This window comes from Mus pahari, chromosome 21, assembly GCF_900095145.1.
Source record: "Mus pahari chromosome 21, PAHARI_EIJ_v1.1, whole genome shotgun sequence".
NCBI lineage: Eukaryota > Metazoa > Chordata > Mammalia > Rodentia > Muridae > Mus > Mus pahari.
In genome coordinates this window covers 16,895,575-16,917,060 of record NC_034610.1, presented here as the reverse complement: position 1 = coordinate 16,917,060, position 21,486 = coordinate 16,895,575, and the positions used below count along the sequence as shown (strand labels likewise).

The 21,486-nt window shown below is 38.4% G+C and overlaps 2 protein-coding genes across 8 annotated transcripts in view; both read right to left on the bottom strand.

The window, feature by feature from the left end:
• Positions 1–10,343, bottom strand: part of LOC110337860 (zinc finger protein 595-like) — a 40,707-nt gene extending 30,364 nt beyond the window's left edge. For 3 of the 7 annotated variants that reach the window (XM_029532859.1, XM_029532860.1, XM_021220909.2), the window contains exons 1-5: positions 10,102–10,343; positions 8,245–8,314; positions 5,301–5,378; positions 2,393–2,519; positions 290–388 (exon numbers count right to left, since the gene is read on the bottom strand). In XM_029532859.1, the coding sequence (XP_029388719.1) occupies positions 290–388; positions 2,393–2,519; positions 5,301–5,330 (256 nt within the window). In that variant the 5' untranslated portion in view covers positions 5,331–5,378; positions 8,245–8,314; positions 10,102–10,343. Of the gene's footprint in view, positions 1–289; positions 389–2,392; positions 2,520–5,300; positions 5,379–8,073; positions 8,148–8,244; positions 8,315–10,101 lie in introns of those variants that run through there. The other 4 variants (XM_029532855.1, XM_029532856.1, XM_029532857.1 and 1 more) reach the window with 4 other exon arrangements.
• A 4,860-nt stretch (positions 10,344–15,203) lies between these two features.
• LOC110338284 (zinc finger protein 665-like) lies at positions 15,204–20,502 on the bottom strand. Its single transcript, XM_029533190.1, has 2 exons — positions 20,331–20,502; positions 15,204–19,303 (listed from the first exon to the last, which is right to left on the bottom strand). Exons 1-2 carry the CDS (start codon positions 20,500–20,502, stop codon positions 17,442–17,444), a joined length of 2,034 nt encoding a protein of 677 aa, XP_029389050.1. The 3' UTR covers positions 15,204–17,441.
• Positions 20,503–21,486: the final 984 nt, after the last annotated feature.

Sequence of the window (21,486 nt, the reverse complement as noted above, 5' to 3'; positions counted from 1 at the left end):
GGCAGAGGTAGAGGGCAGAGGGCAGAAGACAGAGGCCAGAGGCCAGAGGGCAGAAGGCAGAGGGCAGAGGGCAGAAGGCAGAGAGCAGATGGATATCTGTGCATTCAAGATCAGCCTGGTCTACAGAGTAAGTTCCAGGATAGCCACAGCTATCATAGAGGAACCCTTTCTTGAATAAACAGCACAAACAAAAAACAAAAAATTTCTAGTGAGACAGAACATGGTAAAACTGTTTTCTGTGTTTCCTTCCTTTTTCACTTGAGTCCCTCTTACGTGCTTATTCACTCACCTCTACCTGGTTTAGCCACCATCTCCTCTCTCTTCACATTCCAGGGTATGTAGATTTGCTCCAGACAGGGGACCAGGTCTGCCTTGCACACAATAATACCTGCGTATTAGAAATTGCCACACACACAAACACACACAAAGTAGCACATTATTTTGTTGGATTCTATAGGACATATCAGATATCTAAGAGATGACATAATAGAAAGCTCTAGATATGATTTGCTAGTCATTATTTCCTGTAGAAGTTTTACAAGTATTTACGGAAGTCTTAAATAGATGGTTCAATGGTCATAAGGACCAGTTTTGTTCCCAGTCTCCTGGGGAAGCTCACACTCCTCTGCAACTCTAGATTCAGGGCATTTGTTGTTTTCTACTGGCTAAGTCAGGCACTTTGAGAATGCAGGCTAACATCCATGCATAAATAAAATAAATAAAGCTGAAGAAATACTTAGGGAACATTTTCAGTTTGCAGACCAAGTTCTGCTTCCAGCTAAAACTGAGTCAAATGCAATGATGGAAATGTAACTTTAGAATGTGGGTGGGTGGAAACATCTGCTACTGGGTCTCTGAATGTATTGTGGACCCAAAAGTACTGTCTGGCATGCCTACCTAAGGGTCGGTGTGACACAGTTTCTGCCCCTGGAGAACCACCAGGGCGTTGATCCCAGGATGCTCTTGATGGTTGCTGTTGCCCTGAAGCTGATCTGCTGTCTCTTTTATTTGTTTTACTTTCAATCTCTCTTTCTAGGGAATATATTTCCCCCATTACTCAGAGCTAATGACTCCATAAGAAATGAAATAGATGTGGACTAGGAAATGGAGGTGGTCATGAGGCTGTGGGTGATGAGAAACAGGCTTTGCAGTTGGTCTTTAGGGCCATGGGAAAGGATCTAGACAATATAACCATAGAGGCCATAAAAGCCTACAAAGCTCTTTGTAGAAACTGTTCCTTTTAGACGTAGTCAAACTTATGAAGAGACATATGTACCCTCCAATCCAATAACTGTTGCATTAATTAACCAGGATGAACTTGAAGACATCAAGGATAGAGAGATAATATAGTCTCGAGAAGAAAAGGCATGGATAGGAAAAGAAGGAGGAATCTATAAAGAAACAACCACATGATAGATGGGTTCATTTTGATAGAAGGCTTGTATATGATTTAGAAACAAATAATATTAGAAGAAGAGTAGTGAGGCTATGAGATTGCTAGTATAAACAAAGATTAGAGAATTAAAAGGTGATGTACAAGCATATAAAAATTAGTACTTTGTTCTCCTAGCTACTTGAAGGATTGGGGATGAAAATATCTAGAGAGATATTAGAGAGAGTTAGATGCTTTACTTGCAAAAATTTTAAAACTTTGTAAGAAATTATTTTAACCTTAGGAGTCTGTCACCTTTCTGTTCTTAAATGAAAATTATTATGAAAGACTGTTGTCTGCTGTATTAGGAAACCACAAGAGCTGTGCTCAGCTACCCGTGAAGAATAGGCTGTGTAAACTTATAAAGAAATGAGCGTTTGCTCTGTGCTTGCTTCTGTTTTAAGGATGCAGGGCTGGGACTAGTGATCTGGGAGTCATAAAATTTATGTAAATTTAAGGATTTCTTAAAAACGTATTAACCATGGTCAAAGCCATGCTGATGTAACTTTAAAAAATAAAAGACTGAGTTCAGGCTCTCTGGTTGGAAGAAGGAAAATGAATGAGAAGATTGAGGAGGGAAAAAGAATGAGAAAAATGAAGAAGGTAAAAAAACAGAAGCAGGAAGAAGAAGCAGGAAGAATGATGAGAATCCTCAGGCAAAGAGAGTGCACTTGAATTGACAGTTTGCATCCACTACTGACTACGAGTCATTATTGAATCAGCACAGCTCCCATTCCCCACCTTTTTCAGGACCCTCCCCATGCTAAAGGCAGATCTCAAAAGGAAGTCTTTATAACACCTCCAAAAGGGAAAACATCAGATACCAGGAAGAAGTATTCATTAACATAATTTACCTAATTTCCTATAGTTTCTAAGACAGCTACGCAGAGAGTCTCCACACCTATAAAGTAGGTATATATCACAGATGAGTTAGGAATTGTACAAGAATAATGTTCTTACCCACAGACACCAGGTTGTTATAATTCTCTAACATTACACCAATGTACAAAGCCCTCTGAGCAGAGTCCAGGCATTCCCACTCCTCCTGGGAGAAGTCCACAGCCACATCGCGGAATGTCAGCAGACCCTGCAATGAAAATGTTTACCATGAGCAGAGTTTTTTCCTGGATACAGAGAGTATAAGGGAAACAGGGCCTTTTCTTTTTTCTTTCTTTCTTTCTTTTTTTTCCTGTAAATGAAGAAGCACAGTTACTCAGTAAAATACTTTCTGGAATCATGATACTCAAAAACACATTTTCCAACTCTGGGAAAACAGGATGATATCTTATTTTCAGAAATAATATTCTTTTAGGGCATATAAGACATAAATTTAAGATCTGGACAGAGAAATATACCTTCTATGAAGACCGTTAATTTCACATATCATATTGTATGCATTTCAGACATAAAATTTGTGATAAACAAAATTGTGCCTATAATATCAAAATTGTAGACCTCACTAAAATACTGACACTGGATCAATCTTCTCTACAGGTAGGCCTTATAGGATTATACTCTAATAAACTCAGTTGGGATGTTAATGCTCTAGGATCCATATCCCAGCTCCACAATGTTTATAGCACAGAGGCAGAACTTGAGAAGCAGAATCTATGGATGAATTTAATGTCAAAGAGTCTTAACTACCAGGCATGGTAGAACACACCTTAAATCCCAGCATTCAGGAGGTAGAGGTAGGCAGATCTCTTTGCATTCTAGGTTTCTATAGTGAATTGCAAACCAAAGCTGCAAAGTAAGGCTCTGTCTCAAAATAAATAAATAATGTAAATAAGTAAGTCTGTCAGAGAGTCTTGGTTTTCTCATAGCAAGAAGGGAATAACAACAATCCAAATCACCAATTCTCCAAACATCCATCATAAATGAGAATGTTTTATGAGGCCAGATACAGTGGCCTTTAATCCCAGCACTCAGGAGGCAGAGGCAGAGAAATCTCTGGGTCTACAAAGCAAGTTCAGGACATCCAGGGCTGTTACATAGAGAAACTATGCCTTGAAAAACAAACAGAAAAATCATTTTATGAGATTTTTAGCAACTATGAAGTATATATAAAAATCAGCAAGAGTCACATATGAGATAATATACTTATTTTTTTCAAAAAATAAACATAATCCAATAAAGACAAAGAGCAATTTCACAAATTTCAGAGATATTTCATTCCTGAAGAGTCATCAAGGATGCAGGGTAGTGATGATCCACACCCTTAATTCCTGAACTTGGGAGGCAGAGGCAGAGGCGGAGGCAGAGGAGGAGGCAGGCAGATCTCTATGGTTCTAGGACAGCCTGGTCTAAAGAGTAAGTTCCAGGACAGACAAGGCTATACAGAGGAACTCTGTCTTAAACAACAACAATAACAACAACCCAACAAAAAAAAAAAAAAAAAGGAAAGGAAAGAAAAGAAGGAAAGAAAGAAGGAAGGATTGAAGGAGAGAAGCACAGAAATTGCAGCCTGAATCTACTGACAAGAGTATCACTTTAGCCCAGTGGCTTTCAATCTTCCTAATACTGTGACACTTTAATACAGCTCCTCATGCTGTGGTGAGCCTCAACCATAAAATTATTTTTGCTGTTCCTACATAACTGTAACTTTTTACTCTTTTGAATCGTAAACATTTTTGGAGACAGAAGTTTGCCAAGGGGTCATTACCCACAGATTGAAAACCACTGCTTAAAGTCAACACACATAGAACTTAGTGTTCCACACTTTCTAGAGAGCTTCAAAGCTCTATTAGAATCACAGATAGTGTGGTCTTGTCTATTTTTCTATAAACAGCTCAGTGGTGCTAGAGAGGAATTCCAGGTGTCTGAAAATGCATAAAACCACATTCATAAAACTGGTTTGAGGAAACCTGATAGATCCTTCAATCAGAGCATCTGAGGCCTTTCTCACTAATATATGTTTAAGCTCGCTCAATCAGCCTAGCTGTAGTCATTTTGTTCCATGCCTACCCGCCATTTTATATTGTTACTGACACAGAAAAATAGTTTGACTCAGAGCAGAGTCAAGCTGACCACATACCCTGTTATGGTCTGAGGCTTGTTAATCTTAAGAAAATCCATAACCATACATTCCACTTAGGACCAATCAGAATAACGGTCAGTTAGAACTGTTCTTGTTTAGCTAGCCAAAATAGCTTGAGTCAGGCCAACCCTGGGCAGAACTTCCTGTATCTGCACATGAGCTAGTGGTGGTTTTTGCCTATATACACTGGCTCTGGGAAACATTTGTGGCTGCAGTTTAGCTTCAGACTCTATACTGTGTCCCTGATCAGTCTTGGGGTATGCTTTTAATGAACCAGCTTGTTTAACTGAGATAAATGTCTGAGTGGTTTGTGTGACAATTTCCAGACCTCAATAATTTATATATATATATATATATATATATATATATATATATATATATATATATATATATATATATCCTCTGCAGCAACTGGAGATCAACATATTTCTTTGATCATTAGTCACAGTAGAAAATACTTTGAGAATACAGGTCTTAAATTAATCTATCCTTACAAACTGAAGTCTGGGGAGGACAGATGGAGGGAAGGCTGTGCTTCGTTGAAGATGTACATTTACACAGTTAATTTTATCTATCAGAAGAAAAATAAAACAAACACTTTAAATAACATAAACACAGAGTTAAAGGCCTGCAGTGAACCTGATGGTGGCGGCGGCAGTGCACGCCTTTAGTCCCAGTATTTAGGAGGCAGAGGCAGGTAGATCTGTGAGTTTGAGGCCAGTCTGACCGACAGAACAAGTTCCAAGACAGCCAGGACTATACAGAGAAATCCTGTTTCAAAAAACCAGACATATAATTATTCTATAGATGAGAAGTGGGTGTGATACTGACCTGGAACATGTTTACTGGAGAACCAGCCATTTCTCCCTATTGTCCTTTTCTGACTTTCCTCTTCTTGCACCTTTGTACCTAAAATTAATATTAAACGCTGTTAGGAAGCCAGACAGTGGTGGTGCATGCCTTTAATTCCAGCACTTGGGAGACAAGAGACAGGTGGATCTCTGTGAGTTTGAGGCCACCCTGGTCTACAGAGATAGCTCTAGGACAGTCATGCCTATACACAGAGAAACCCTGTCTCTAAAACAAACAAACAAGCAAACAAACAAACAAGCAAACAAACAAACAAAAAGTTGTGATCTCCGGTCACATAATTATAGTTGCAGAAGAGAAGACACAGCCCAGGGCAATGGAATAGCAGATATAGAACAGCCAAAGCACTGAGTCCATCTGTAATTTTACCAAAACAACAAAATCTTAAGCTGAAGAATAGAACAGTCTCCTCAACCAGTGGTGTTGAGGAAAGTATCAGTCCACTCAGAAAATATAAACCTGGGCCCATTCTCTCCCATCGTGCAGTGACTCACAAATGTTCATGTATGATCTAGAAGAGTGAATCAGCCAAGTAACACAAAGGGGAAACATGTTCATATGTGAACATCGGGAACTAGTTTCTAAATGGAGCTACAGATCACTCTGCCCAGTCAGTGTGCACCCTCACGGTCCTAAACAATGACAAAGATACAACACAGGAGGAAGAATATGGAGATATATACTGTCAGTGGGAATTCAAACTCACTGCACCCACAATGCAAGTAAATATGCAGTTTCCTAAACAACCGAACAAGGGGAAAAAAAGTCATAAAATCCAACTATAAGGATGGAGAGATGGCTCAGCGGTTAAGAGCACTGACTGCTCTTCCAGACGTCCTGAGTTCAATTCCCAGGAACCACATGGTGGCTCACAACCATCTATAAAAAGACCTGATTCTCTCTTCTGGTATCTGAAGACAGTTACAGTGTACTTACATATAATAAATAAAATAAATCGTTTTTTAAACTCCAACTATATTACACATATGGTTTTGTTTAGAATTACTTCTAAATGAAACACATTCTTATGAGATGACTTCTGAAATTACTTCACAGCAGAAAAGAGAAATCCTGTAGAAGATGCCAGAATGAAATTTATAAAGGAATAAGCTATAAGAATATCAATGAAAGGCAAAGCACTCAGAAAGAGGGTAAGACATGTAAGACAGAGAAAAAAATAATTAAACTGTCATGAGTTTGTCCTTTCCTCTCAGTGATTTCTTCAAATATAAATGAATATTTTCCAAAGAAAACATGCAAATAGAAATAGGCCTCAGAATTAAAAAAAAAAAAAGACAGACAGAAAGGAGCAAAGGAAAAAAATAAGAAAGCTAAATTAAAACACTTTCTACATAGGAATTCACTTCAAACCTAAAACTGAGAAATACTGAAAGGAGGAATTATTTAAAAGAATTTCATGCCAGGCATGGTGGCACACATCTTTAATCCCAGCACCTGGGAGACAGAGGCAGGTGGATTTCTGAGTTCGAGGTGAGCCTAATCTACAGAGTGAGTTCCAGGACAGCCAAGGCTACACAGAGAAACCCTGTCTCGAAAAACAAAAAACAAACAAACAAAAACAAATGAAAAAAGAATTTCATGAATGTAGATAGCAGTAAAGAAGGTTGGACATAATTATTATAGGCCACAGAAAAAGCCAAATCCATCAAAAAACAGATAGTGATGAAATGTTCCATCCACTAAAATTTTGTGGTCAATATGAGTGCATTTCACACAACTGTTTCCAAATACCTGAAGCAATCATGACAGAATGGTAGGGAAAAAAACAGTGTTGCTGGGGACCTTTAGCATCCACTCAAGATTTAGTGTCAGATAATAACATCAGACAGAGTATTGCTAAGAAAAGATGAGCATCAACAGCACAGGAAAAGGTTATGCCTCGCAGCCTTCCAGAAAGCCATCCACAAAAAAGCAGAGGTCTCACAATCTTCTCAAACTTTAGGTAGTATGCTCTACTCTGGTCAAATCTTAGAAGTAGAAGTCTCCAGAAAGTGGTAGTGCATGCCTTTAATCAGTCCCAGCCCTAAGGAGGCAAAGGCAGGTGGATTTGAGTTCAAGGCCGGCATGGTCTACAGATCGAGTTCCTTGAATACAGATATCAACAGCAGAGGGACAACAGAAGAACACAGGACATGAAAATCAACAGTTTGCATGTGCATATTCAAACATGTAAAGACAATGTAGAAGGAGGTTTGTCTTCTGTATAGTTTCCAAGAAATTCCTATCAAAATCTTCTTGGCACTTTTGTAGGAATAGAGATAGTTATATTAAATTGCGGGAAACAACAAATAGCTCAATCATCTTCAAAGGAAGATCAAACCCAGAGGAAATTTGACAATCTGTTAAAATTGTAGCAATAAGCCCAGTGAGTGTACAGGAGGTATCATCAGGAGGACAATGAACATGGAGCTTAATACTAGATATACTAGGCAATTCTTATCAAAATCCTGCTGGCATTGTTTTAGGAAATGGAGAAATTAACTCTAAAAGATATAGAATCTGAAGGAACTACAAAAAGCCCCAAAATTCAGAGAACAGAGAAAAACAGAGATGCATCAATTTTCCTAATTTTATAATATATTAAAATTATAGTAATGAAAATTATTTAATACTTGTCTCAAGACATGATCAATGATATGAATTCAAGATGGATATCATCTACCTCATGCATAGTCAAATAAAATTACATTTGCTTCTTACTATTAATTCTTACATAGGAAGTCTTTCAACACCTACAACAGGATAATCCAAGAAGACTATTCTCAGTGGAAGTCTCCAGAATCATTCCTAGTGAAACAGAATGTGGCAAAAATGAGTTTCGTGTCCTGTTTCTACGGTCGCTTAAGCCTCTCACCAATCCTTGCCTCAATTTCCCCCAACATACCTAGATCCTTTGCTACAGTCTTTTCTCTCTTCACCATCCAGCGCTCCCTGTTCCACTTCATCAGTGAGTCCTGGATATGAGAAAGAGATTTATCAATAAGTACCAGGATTTATAACAGTACTGTGCTCAATTAGATAAAGAGAAAACTAAATAGAGAATTTTACAAACGATTCCCCATTTGTCACGTGGTGTCAGAATTACTGAAAAGATTCAGGGAGCGTTTCCAGTTTGTATAAGTTGAATCCCACCTCTTATCACAGCTCAGCCAATACTAAAGGGCAGGGAAGATGGTTTAGTAGCTGTTGCTCATTTAGAGGACCAAGGACCAGCACTCTCACTGTGGCTCACAACCATCTGCAGCTCTAATCCCAAGGTATCTGATCCCTTCTTCTGGCCTCTGTCGCACAAGGCATGAAAGTGGTGTAGACATACATGTAAGAAAAAACACACAAGCAAATAAAAAATTTTTAAAAATTAAAAACCCCCCAAGAGCAGAAATGAAACTTCATGATTGAGATGACAATATTATAAACTATTATTTAGTGAGATGTGATGTGAAGTTCATCCACACTAAGCTCACATACATGCGGCCCAGTTTGAGAAGGAACCTGAGGATGAGAAAATAATAGATCAAGAAAACTATTCTCACACACTGTAACCAAAGGCTGGACTTCTATTGTGTAATCTTTCTAGAATAAGCACTCTGAGACACCACTGCCAGTGAAAGAATAGATGTCACAGATGGACCGAAGGTGGGAGAGCTCTGAAAGGCCTTGTCTCCAGACCAGTTCCTATATGCATTTTATAGTCTATAAGCACAAGGTGGGGCCAGAAGGAAAGTAAGCAGGACTTCCCTGAAGCATAAAGGCAGTTAGCTTGGAGGCTTTTCAAATGCAGGTTACAGCTGACAGATGTAAGCCTTGCGGGTAAGGTTGCTAAGGGCAAGACTTTTGTTTCAGCCACCTCTCCAGGTCAGTCTCTTCCAAGCAGCAAGATGAAGTTGCAGAGCACTACAACAGTGCTTTAAGTAAATCATTAAATAAATCAGTAATTCAGTATCAAATAAACGGTCTTTTCTACCTTATCCCACTTTCATTCTAACATGAAGTCTCTATGCAAAAAAGCCCCGTGAACAGAGTGTAGGCATGCCCTCTTTTCCTGGGACAAGTCCACAGCCACATCACAGAAGATCAACAAATCCTGAAATAAAAAGCAACACTTTGGCCACGTGCCCATTGAGTAGAGTGCAGGTTATGAACCAAGGGCACATTGGATTAGAGACTGTTTTCTGATGTAAGTTAGCAGCCACAAGTATTCAAAGGTTCTTTCTACTGTGGTGCTTTGTAACTGAACATACTGTGGCCTGATATCCTCACACTCAGCATGCATAAGGTGTCTTTCTGGACTCTAAGATGTAACATTAAGACCCTCACCCAGAATACAAGATTTTGAGTACTGTATTTACATCATAGAATGTGTGCATCTCAGATGGCAAGTTAGTGATAAAATTCTACCTAGTAAATATTAATGATTACAACTGTGGAGTTTGTGAAAATATATTTGTGACTCATCTGTCGATCCTTAGGTGACTAATCTCTAACAAGTTTTTTTAGGTTGACAATTCACCAGCTCTAAATGCTACTCTCTTGAAAAGCTTGGATAATTGAAAGTGCTTTGTTGTTTCCGAACTAACAAAGAGAATTGTGAGATTTTTAAGAGAATATGTTGAAAATCTTAAAAGGAAAAAAAAAAATCAGGAATTGTCCAGTTCTTAGGAGCTCAAGAGAGCAGAGTCCTAATGAGTAGCCCAGAAACCGATCACACCCTGCTCCGCTCCAGCCCCGCAGCGCCTCTGACCTGGGACGTTCCAGGGCTGCCGGGCTGCGCTTTCCGCCGCCGCGTTGCTGACTGCTGACTCTACCAGGATGCCCCGCGCGGCACCTGCGGCTCACGGGAGTTTTCACGTCTTCGCAAGACCCCGGATAGTGTCCTTGGCCCAGATTCTGCACTATGTGTCCCCGGAAATTTCTGAGGGAAAGGCGACTTTTGCTGAGGCCCTCCCCCGCTTTTAGGACTATGTTGCCTACTCTAGTCCCACCCACTCTGAAGCGTCCTCTCACCGTACCCAATCCCGCCCACCTACTTCCTCTTCCGTTTAGTTTCCCAAGGGCCCAGCTATGGCTGGTTCTGAAAACTGCAAATATCCAACGCCCACTGGGTGGCGGACAACCTAAAGACTCGTCAATTGCCATTGGAAAGGGTGAAAAGGGGGCAGTGTTCTCTAAGGACAGCAAGTTAGAGGCAGACTACAAAACAGTTCTAGAAACTGTTTAATGGCGTGAAAGCACAAAGAAAGGGATAAAGTATCTGAACAAAACTTAAAAAGGACAGAACAAAATGACTGGTGATCAAGAAATCACAAGCAAAGGGTGGAGGGAAAAAATGAGGACTAAAAAGATGAATTCAATAAGGCGAGTTGTTAAGGAAAACTCAATATGAAATAACGGGGGAAAAAAGAAAATTCACTGGGCAGTAGTGGTGCAAGCCTATAAAATCTCAGCACTCAAGAGGCAGAGACAGGCCTGAGTTCAAGGCCAGCCTGGTCTACAGAGTGAGTTCCAGCATAGCCAGGGCTACATAAAGAGATCCTGTCTTGGGGGGGAAAAAAAAAAAAAGTAGAAGCTCTCAGTAAAGATAGGCTATATTTCTTGGTAATCTGTTCCTGGCATTTTTGACTTCCTTCATTCTCCTGGTAAAAGCTGTGCATGTCCCTTTGTGTGTTCCTATGTGTATATGTGGTAGTGGTGTTTCACATGGATTAACAACATCCTAAATCTTTGATGCTTTGATCTTGGGATTCTTTCTTTGTTTAAAGGCTTTCTGAAAACACATTGGCAGGCATCAATTTCTTTACAGACACAGAAAGGAATCCGTCCCTCCCTCCCTTTACTCATCATCAGGCACATACTGCTTTGGGTAAAGACACTGTGCTTCATGGGATAACCTTGTCATTCCCATTACTGATTGGGACAACAAAACCCTTCTGCTCTTCAAGCAGAACATAAACAAATACTTCCTGGCCAAGTGCCTCTTGTAGAAACTACAAAGTTAAGTTCATCAGACACTTCAGTGAACCTGCTGCATCTGCCTCCCTTAGAAGGAATATTCAGTTCCATCTTGGCATGGTTAATTAATGAGGTGGTGTAATGAGCTTGACGAAATTTTATGAACACAGCATCAATACACATAAAATAGGAGTCTAATTACAATGCTGCCTACTTGTGTAGGACTGATCAAATCTCAAATAGAACAAACATACAGTTTGTGTTAAAAAACATCAAGTAAAATATTTGGGGGTTATATCCCCCGGGGAAAAAGATTCCCAAGGAAACCATCCCACTGATTTACCAGTTTCACAAAATAAGCCCAGTAATTATCCTTTGCTTCTCACATGCTGAAATAAGGTATGAGTATTTCTAATTAGAGGAAAAATATTTTTTCCATTTAGCTTTGATGTTATACTAAAAATACTGTTTTACTTATTAAAATAAATATGTACAGTTTTTAAACTTTAAAAACTATAGCCCATGTATTTTAGTCAAAATATAGATCAACAAACTGAAAAATATCATTAGAGAAGAACAACAAAAACCAGTAACCCTAGATTACATTACACATCATTCTTGACCAAGACTGAAAACTTGCAATTTCCTGAGTGAACACTATCAAACATACTTCTAATTTCTAAAACTGATCGGTTATCTAATTCCAAGTGTTTATCCATAAATACATATACCTCACAACACTAAAGTGACTCACAAGGAAACACACACACACACAGTTAAAGGGGGAGGGGGAATGATGTAAACACACAGTACTCATTCATGAAATCCTCAAAATAAATGAAAAGTTAAATAGAAAAAGAAGACATGTTTCTTGTGAAATAGCACGGAAAAATCATTTTCAAGTATGTTTTCAACTTGACTGAACTCCTTACTTGGCCCCCTTTCATTCACTCAAATCTGACTCTTTGTTTGATTAGTATCTCCCCGTTCTTTGCAGCCCAGGGTTCTTGGTTTAGTTCTTGGTCTACCTTATACACAGTATGAGAAAGAGGCACATGGCCACTCCTGAATTATTCAGAAATTACAAGGATTTCTAACAGTACTGGTCTCAGATGAGACAGATGACCATATAAAGTTTGTTATTTACTAACATATTCTGGAACATACAGGAAAATCCTGTTTGTGCATCCTGTGTTCTACCACCAATGAACTGTTAGATGTTGTATTATTTAGTAATGGGTGTTTGAAATGACCACAGTGAACAATAAAGTTGCCCAATACCTCCAGCCACTGAAATATATAGAAATGACAAAATAAGAACATGGATCTTCTTAATGACCAGAAATGCCCAAAATGCAGTTCATGTTTTAATAAGGACTATTAAAGCCAGCTGGTGGGGGCCCTTGCCTTTTATCCCAGCACTTAAGAATCAGAGGCAGACAGATCTCCTTGAGTTCCAGGCCAGCCTGGGCTACAGAGTAAGTTCCAGGACAACCAGGGCTATACAAAGAAACTCTGTCTCAGAAAACCAAAATATTACTGTTGTTGTTGTTATTATTATTATTATTATTATTTGATGGGATGACACATACCTTTAATCCCAGGACTCAGCAGGCAGAGGCAGGCAGATCTCCATGGGTTCAAGGCCATACTACTCTACATAGTGAGTTTCAGGTCACACAGGGCTACATAGTGAGACCCCATGTCTTTCTTTTCTATTTTTGTGATAAGAAAAATTGACAAGGCAACTTATAAAAGAAAGTATTTAATTAGGCTTACTGTTTCAGATGGTTAGAGTTATTCAAAGCACCAAACCACTTCAAACACACACACATATGCATGCGCGCACGCACACACACACACACACACACACACACACACACGTGCACAACACTGACCTAATTATGGTATTTAATGTGTCTATACATTAATCCTCTATTCTTTCTTATAAGGAACATATCCAAATTCTATCTTTCTAATCATTTAAAGCATTACATGTTAGATTATGGTTTATATTTATCTTGTTGTGGCAACTAACATAACTTATTCATGCCATTAAGCAAAAGCCTTGCCATTACTCATTATCCCATGTTCTCTCCAGCCACTGACAACCAGCATTTACTTTCCCCATCTACCATCTATCTTTTATCATATTTTCTTATAATTGAGGTCATTCGTGGTTTGTATTTCTTCTTTTTTTTTTTTTTTTTTTTGGTTTTTTCGAGACAGGGTTTCTCTGTATAGCTCTGGCTGTCCTGGAACTCACTTGGTAGACCAGGCTAGCCTCGAACTCAGAAATCCGCCTGCCTCTGCCTCCCGAGTGCTGGGATTAAAGGCCTGCGCCACCAGGCCCACTTCGTGGTTTGTATTTCATGTCTTCACATAATAGTCCACAAAGTTCTATTATATTATCATGGATGGGACCATTTATGCAACTCTATAGTGGAATGGTATTTTACTCAGAAGGATCACATTTTATTGACTTATACATTTGACAGTTGACATTGGTTGGAGAACTCAAAACTGTTATAAAAGAAATAGTGTGTTTTTAGAAGTTAGAGCACCAGTATGCCATAGAGGCTGAGAAAATACATGAATCTTAAATTGTATTCATTACTAATAGGTAGTCTATATTTAGGTATCCTGAGACTATTAGGTATCCTGAGACTGTTAGATTCATCCCATTAAGTTGTACAACTTTACCTATTAACCATCTTCTTCTCAGTCCCTCTCCAATACTCTTGATCATCTGTAAGGAACACTACTCTGTGCTCTGAAATCCACATTATAGTTTCTGCAGGAAGGTGAGATGAGTGCTGCCCTGTGCATCTACACTTCACTTACGAATCTGCTCTAAGTGTGACTATGAATTCCTATGAATGCCAGGGCTCTTAATTTTCACCATTTATTCACGGATGGATTACACAGTCGCTCTAATATTGTCAAGGCACATCCCTGTACATCCACATGCACTGAGGAATACAGACTCCCGTGGCCGCAGGCAGCTACATACTTATTGAATTTCCACATAAAACCATTAAACAGAGATGTTTTATTTATTTTGAAAAAAATCACCTTACATAGAGTTGTAGAACGTTTCAAAAATACATGTGGCTTTACAAAAAGTATAGATAACAAGAGGAGGGATGTTACTTTACTAAAATATGGAAACCTACAGTTATTATTGAAAAGCTGTCCATGACTTAGCAGATTGGTTTTACGTCCACGTACATTCAGTTGGTACTAAATGGACTCAGGCATTTTTTTTTCTTTAATAAAGAGCACATGACGATGAGAAGCAATAGAATGAGGGTGGGGCAAAGTTGGGAACAATGTAGGGAAGGCATTCTGGGGTGTCTATCAAAATGCATTATACACACGTAGGAAATTCTAAAACAATAAACTAGACTAGTATACTTAAGACAAATTTTTAGATTTATTTTATGTGTATCTGTGTTTTGCTTGTATGTCTGTCTGTCTGTCTTTATGAGTGCATTGGATGTCCTTGAACAGACAGTTGTGAGCTGCCATGTGGGTGGCGGGAATTGAACCCAGGTCCTCTAGAACAGTCAGTGCTCTTAACCACTCAGCATCTCTCCAGTTCCTATACTTACATATTTATTTAAATATAAAGGAAAAGCCAAATCTAAAGCACTGCTTGGAGGTTCGTAATTAAAACTTCCATAACAGTGAATAAGAATTCCAATTTCACTGCCAGGTAATTTCTGCTATATTCATTATAATGTCTCAAACATGAAATATAAACTTTGACAAGATTATGCAAATCATACAAGGTTTAAGTACTGTGGGAGTATTTTAAATGAAAGCATTCTAGTGCTTGATTCAAGCCTTGGAAATTATCCTGCATTTCTCATATGTTAATATAAAGTGAGAGATTCAGGTTGGAGACTAGATCACATTTACTCTGTGCCCTTTCCCCAGCCTTGAGCAGGCTGCTCAGACCTGACTTGTTACAGCAGGCTAGCCCACCTAGGGTGGAGTCTTCTGACCTAGGTAAAGTCTATTGTTCTGCCACATCTGCAGCTTTCCTCCAAGATACCACTACCTGCTGAGAGGCTGAACCAGTTATCCTGACACTATTCTGATGCAACTGGATCCTGGCATGGTGGGGGATGGGTTTCCCTCTTTATAAGCTCAGACTCTTAAGTAAACTTTGGCCTTGATCAGAAAACCTTGTATTGGCTCTTTATTTCTCTCAAAACCTTTCCCATACAGAACCCCAACTTTACTTTTAGGAACTCAGTAACCCGTGGCCACAGGCGGCTACATACTTATTGAATTTCCACATAAAACCATTAAACAGAGATGTTTTATTTATTTTGAAAAAATCACCTTACATAGAGTTGTAGAACGTTTCAAAAATATATGTGGCTTTACAAAAAGTATAGATAACAAGAGGAGGGATGTTACTTTACTAAAATATGGAAACCTACAGTTATTATTGACCATTTTCAAAGAAAGCCAAAGTATGAGTTTCAATTGTTCAATACAACTATATATTCTCAAATATTAGATTTGACTTTCCTTTGACAACTCTATTTTTTTCCACATAAATTTCATTGAGGATATCCAGATAAGAGAACAGCAATTCTATGGACTTATCATTTTTTTCAGATATTTCTCAAATATGTTATTGAGATCCCCCTGCATCAGCCTATTGAAGGCTTGGCTAGCCCTTTCCCTTCCTATTGCTCAACATACTTACATCATACATGTGTTCCTCCTTCTGCAAAATAAAGCTCATCTCCATTTGTGTAACAATATTGAAGCTTGCTTAGACTACTAATTCTTCATGGACCAAGTGATATTAATGACACGTTATTAACAGAGAGTAGATTGTTAGGAACAACAGGCAGCAAGCTCCATTGCCTGTAAGGTGCCATGATCTGAGAATCCTGCCCACACAAAGAAAAGTGAACTTCAACAGAGTAGGGCACTTCAACCACCAAGTAACAACAAATAAAGGCGAAGAATAACTCCTGAAACCAAAGGGATTCCAAGACAGGATTCTGCTCAGGTTGCCATGGCTATTTACATAGTGAACAATAAAGAAAACAATCAGGGATAAGTGGTTTTTGTTTGTTTGGGGTTTTTTTTGTTTATTTTTTTAAGTGGTCTTCACAGGCACACAATGACAGAATTCTCTCTGGGACTGTAACACTGTCATGAACTAGTATAGTTTTCAAAAGGTCATCAAGCAAAGGGGCCTTGCTCTGTGCAGCATTTGCATGAAGACTAGACCGAGGGAGAATCTGAATTTGCTATCATGAATCTGTCTAGATGGTTGGAGTCACCAGATGGTTAGCAGTCATTAACTACCTAACTTCATCACTCCTAACTCAGATTCATCAGCACTGAAGCAGCAACAATTGATACACATTATCATAAAATCATCTGTAAGCAAGCAAGACAGCATAGGTGCATCCGAGTAGAAAAAAAAAAAAAACTATTGTGTTTACATTTCATCAAATTCCAATACTAGCATTACCCAAATGTTAATATGAATTATATTTACTCAAATAGAAATATCCTCCTCCACTCAAGTACGTAACAAATTTCCTTATGCATTTGGTTTCCTTCTTTGCAATACACTTGTTTGTCTAATGTCTGTCTTAGTGTTTCTACATGAATTACTGTTTTTCAGTTGGACTAAATACTTTTCCAATTTTCTTGAGTACAGGAAAACCAATTTTCCTGCACATTCTTTGGGATTTCCAGGCTATGCATGTACATGTATCACATCCACAAGTTATCTCTTTAACATTTCTCATACTCATGCTGCCTATACAGTTTGACTCCTGAATGATTATATTGAAGGTTAAAAAACAAAACAAAACAAAACAAAACAAAAAACAGAGGACTCATTATTAAAGGAATTTCTTGGGTTTCCCTTCAGGATGAATTTTCAGATGTATCTACAATTTTAACACTAGGTAAAAACTGAAAAAAAAAAATCAATGTATATCATGGGTTTTCTAGCAAGGAATTTCTAATGCATAAGACATGAGGATTTCACAACAGTAAACATTCTTCTGGTTATTTCTGGTTTGAATTTCTGACTACACTGTCCTCATGAATTAGTATAAACTCTTGGAATTTTCTATGACTTAATCATTCATCAAAAGCTCTCACATATTTCCTGTTTTCATGTTTTTCTCTAGTATGGATCTTGTTGTGCTTTGTAAGAAGAGAGCGCTGGGTAAAGGATTTGTCACATTTATCACATTTGTAAGGTTTTTCTCCAGTGTGGATTCTGGAATGGGTTTTAAGGTTTGACAACCAATAAAAGGACTTGCCACATTCTTCACATTTGTAGGGTTTTACCCCAGCATGAATTTTCTGATGAGCTTTAAGACTTGAGCAGTGGGTAAATGATTTGTCACATTCCTCACATTTGTAAGGTTTCTCTCCAGTGTGAATTCTGGAATGTCTTTTAAGGTTTGACAACCAATGGAAGAACTTACCACATTCCTTACAATTGTAAGGTTTCTCTCCAGTGTGGACTCTGTAATGTTCTTTAAGTCTTGATAACAGATAAAAGGATTTACCACAGTCGTTGCATGAGTAGGGTTTCTCTCCAGTATGAATTTTCTGATGTGTACTAAGAGCTGTGCAGTGGGTAAAGGATTTGTCGCATTCCTTACACTTATAAGGTTTCTCTCCTGTATGGATTCTATAATGGCTTTTAAGTTTGGACAACTGAGAAAGGCACTTACCACATTCCTCACATTTGTAAGGTTTCTCTCCAGTATGGGTTCTGCAATGGCTTTTCAGGTGAGACGACACATAAAAACATTTGCTGCACTCTTCACATTTGTAGGGTTTTTCATCAGTGTGAATTTTCTGATGTCTTTTAAGAGCTGTGCATTGGGTAAAGTATTTGTCACATTCTAAACATTTGCAAGATTTCTCTCCAGTATGGATTCTATAATGGCTTTTAAGTCTTGATAACTGAGAAAATGACTTGTCACACTCCTTACATTTGTAAGGTGTCTCTCCAGTGTGGATTCTATAGTGGCTTTTAAGGCCTGACAACCAATGGAAGAACTTACCACATTCTTTGCACTTGTAAGGTTTCTCTCTAGTGTGGACTCTGAAATGTTCTTTAAGAGTTGACAGCAGATGAAAGGATTTACCACAGTTTTTGCATTTGTGAGGTTTCTCCCCAGTATGAATTTTCTGATGTGTACTAAGACCTGTGCAATGGGTAAAAGATTTGCCACATTCCTTACACTTGAAAGGTTTCTCTCCTGTATGGATTCTATTATGGTTTTTAAGTCTTGACAACCGAGAAAAGCACTTACCACATTCCTCACATTTGTAAGGCTTCTCTCCAGTATGGGTTCTGTAATGGCTTTTAAGTCTAGATAACCTTGAAAAGCCTTTATCACATTCATTACATTTGAAAGGTTTCTCTCCAGTATGGATTCTGCAATGGGCTTTAAGATGAGACAACCACCTAAAGGACTTACCACATTCTTTACATTTCCATGGTTTCTCTCCAGTGTGAAGTCTCTGATGTGTACTGAGGCTTGAGCAACTCCTAAAGCATTTCCCACAATTGTGTGCTTTCTCTCCACTATGAGTTCTTTGCTGTACAAGTCTGTGTGTAGAGCCACAAAGCTTATCACTTTCTATATACTTGTGTTCCATTTTTATAGTGTGGATACTCTGATTTGGACTAATATTGGAACATAAATATTTGCCACACTCTTTATATTTGAAAAGTTCTTCTCCAGTGTGCACACTATTATGCCTGTTTGGGTTTGATGATTCAATGGAAGCATCCTGGTAGCTGTAATTGTTGCAGTTTTCTGCAGTACTACTTGTGTTATAAGGTGTACATGGAGAGGATTCATGAACCATTTTGCCAAGCTCCTTATATTTGTAAGACTTCTCTTGGATATTCACATGTTGATGCTCTGAGTGTTGATCCAAGACCTTCTCATATTTACCACACATGTGATGCTTCTCTGGGAAATGAGCATAATTAGAATAATAGGGATTGACTCATGAGTAATAGACTCAATAGCTGAGTCAGCTTCAGTTCTCTAAGACAAGTGATAATTATTTACAACACAGCTCTGAATAGTGGCTTTTTTATTTTCACCATTGCTGTATGGATGTTCAGAACCTCCATTTTGATCTCCATCACACTGTGGGGATTGATAACAGAATTCTTATTCTTATCTAAACTGCACTACTTGCAGAAGGTAGGAGAATTAGATGATGAAAAAATAAATAACTTTATAAAAAGAACTATATGAAAGGTTATATTTAAAATATTTTTCTCTTTGTAAATCTCCTTTTCCCCCAGAAATCATTGAAGAATAGTTTAATGCAATACTAAAATGAAAATATTCAACTTACTAAGTACATTACAACACATATCTGTGCTCCTTACATTTAAACAAAAACTTGGGTGAGTGGGGACAGCCAGTTCATGGTGGTACACCTTTAATTCCAGCACCAGGAGGCAAAGGCAAGTCGATCTTGGAGTTCAAGGTCAGTCTGGTCTACAAAGTGAGTTCCAAGACAGTCAAGGCTTCAACTCTGTCTTTGAAAAAACAAAAACCAAAACAACAAAAGAAAGGAAGGAAGGAAGGAAGAGAGAGAGAGAGAGAGAGAGAGAGAGAGAAGAAGAAGAAGAAGAAGAAGAAGAAGAAGAAGGAGGAAGGAAGGAAGGAAGGAAGGAAGGAAGGAAAGAAGGAAAGAAGGAAAGAAGGAAAGAAGAAAGAAAGGAGGAAAAGAAGAAAGAAAAGACAACATGGTAAGAGAAATGGAGAGATGGGTTAGTAGATAAGAGCAATTGTTGAATTTTCAGATGACTAAGCAAACGAAAAGGATATTCCATGAAAAAGTTCAGTTTTTGTTTGTTTTGGTTTTTTTGTTACAATTTTTTTTCTAATTCCCTGTAGTTTCTAGACAGTATCAAAGAATTTATACATTATAAACCAGGTAAATACAAACAATGGAATTCTGCAAGAAAAATGTTCTCACCAACAGAGACCAGGTTGATGTAATTTTCTAGCATCACATCAATGTACAAAGCCCTCTGAGCAGAGTTGAGGCATTCCCACTCCTCCTGGGAGAAGTCCAAAGCCACATCCTTGAAGGTTAACAGCCCCTGTAATGGAAACTTAAGAGTTTTACCATGGGCAGAAAGTGTCATACGAATTTAGGGACATTTTTGTGATACAGCTGAGACAGGAAAATTATTCTTTCAGATGATTTTTAGATGGGCTCCAGATATAGCTTAGCAGTCAAAATTACTGTTCTTCCAGATGTCCTTGGTTTCATTCCCATGACCTAGATGGCATCTAACATCCACCTGTAGCTCTAGTTTCCCATGATGCACTGCCCTCATCTGGCATCTGAGGACAACAGGCATGCAAGTAGTACATAGACTTACTTGTAGGCATCACTGACACTGATATCAACTGCCAATGAAAGAAGCCATTAGACTACAATTTGCATCTACTCACAGAAGCATCAATTTCATGGCATGGTCAAGGCACATAATGCTACCATCTTCAACACTCTCTAGAGAGTTTCAATATTTAACATTATAATCCAACTGAGAATTCAATAGTATGTCTTTGAATCCTTTTCCAAAAAATAATTAGGGATTCTAGCAAGGAATTCAAGGTGTTTATACTTTCATAAACTTAATTCAAGGAAGCTGTCCCTTGGATGGAATTATATCACATAGGAGGTCATGATAATTAACCTGTAAGTACACAAATCCATCCTCTGTAGCAACAGAACAACAATACATTTGTTTGACCACAATAAAAATGTAGGTCTTATTTTCATTGTGAATAGTTACCCTCACACAAAGAGTCTGGCTGGAGAGGGCTGAATAGACAAAAGGCTGTGATACATAGTAGACATGTATTTAAAAAGTTAATCTTGAAAATTGGGAGAAAAAGGAATTCATGGGAAACAAACACTTCAGATGACATTATCAGAAACAGAAATACAGGCTTCCAAAGTTTTAATATATAACAATTCTCATTAAAATGAAGGAGGAGGAGGAGAAGGAGAAGGAGGAGGAGGAGGAGGAGGAGGAGGAGGAGGAGGGGGAAGAGGAGGAGGAGGAGGAGTGGTCAACATGACACGAACCTGGGATGTACTTACTGGAGAAGCAGCCATT

Coding starts and splice junctions, on each gene's coding strand:
- LOC110338284 (XM_029533190.1), bottom strand. CDS start 20,502: ATGACACTTTCTGCCCATGGTAAAACTCTTAAGTTTCCATTACAGGGG. Junction 19,304..20,330: donor CATCAACCTGGTCTCTGTTG/GTGAGAACATTT, acceptor CTCATTTCCCAG/AGAAGCATCACATGTGTGGT.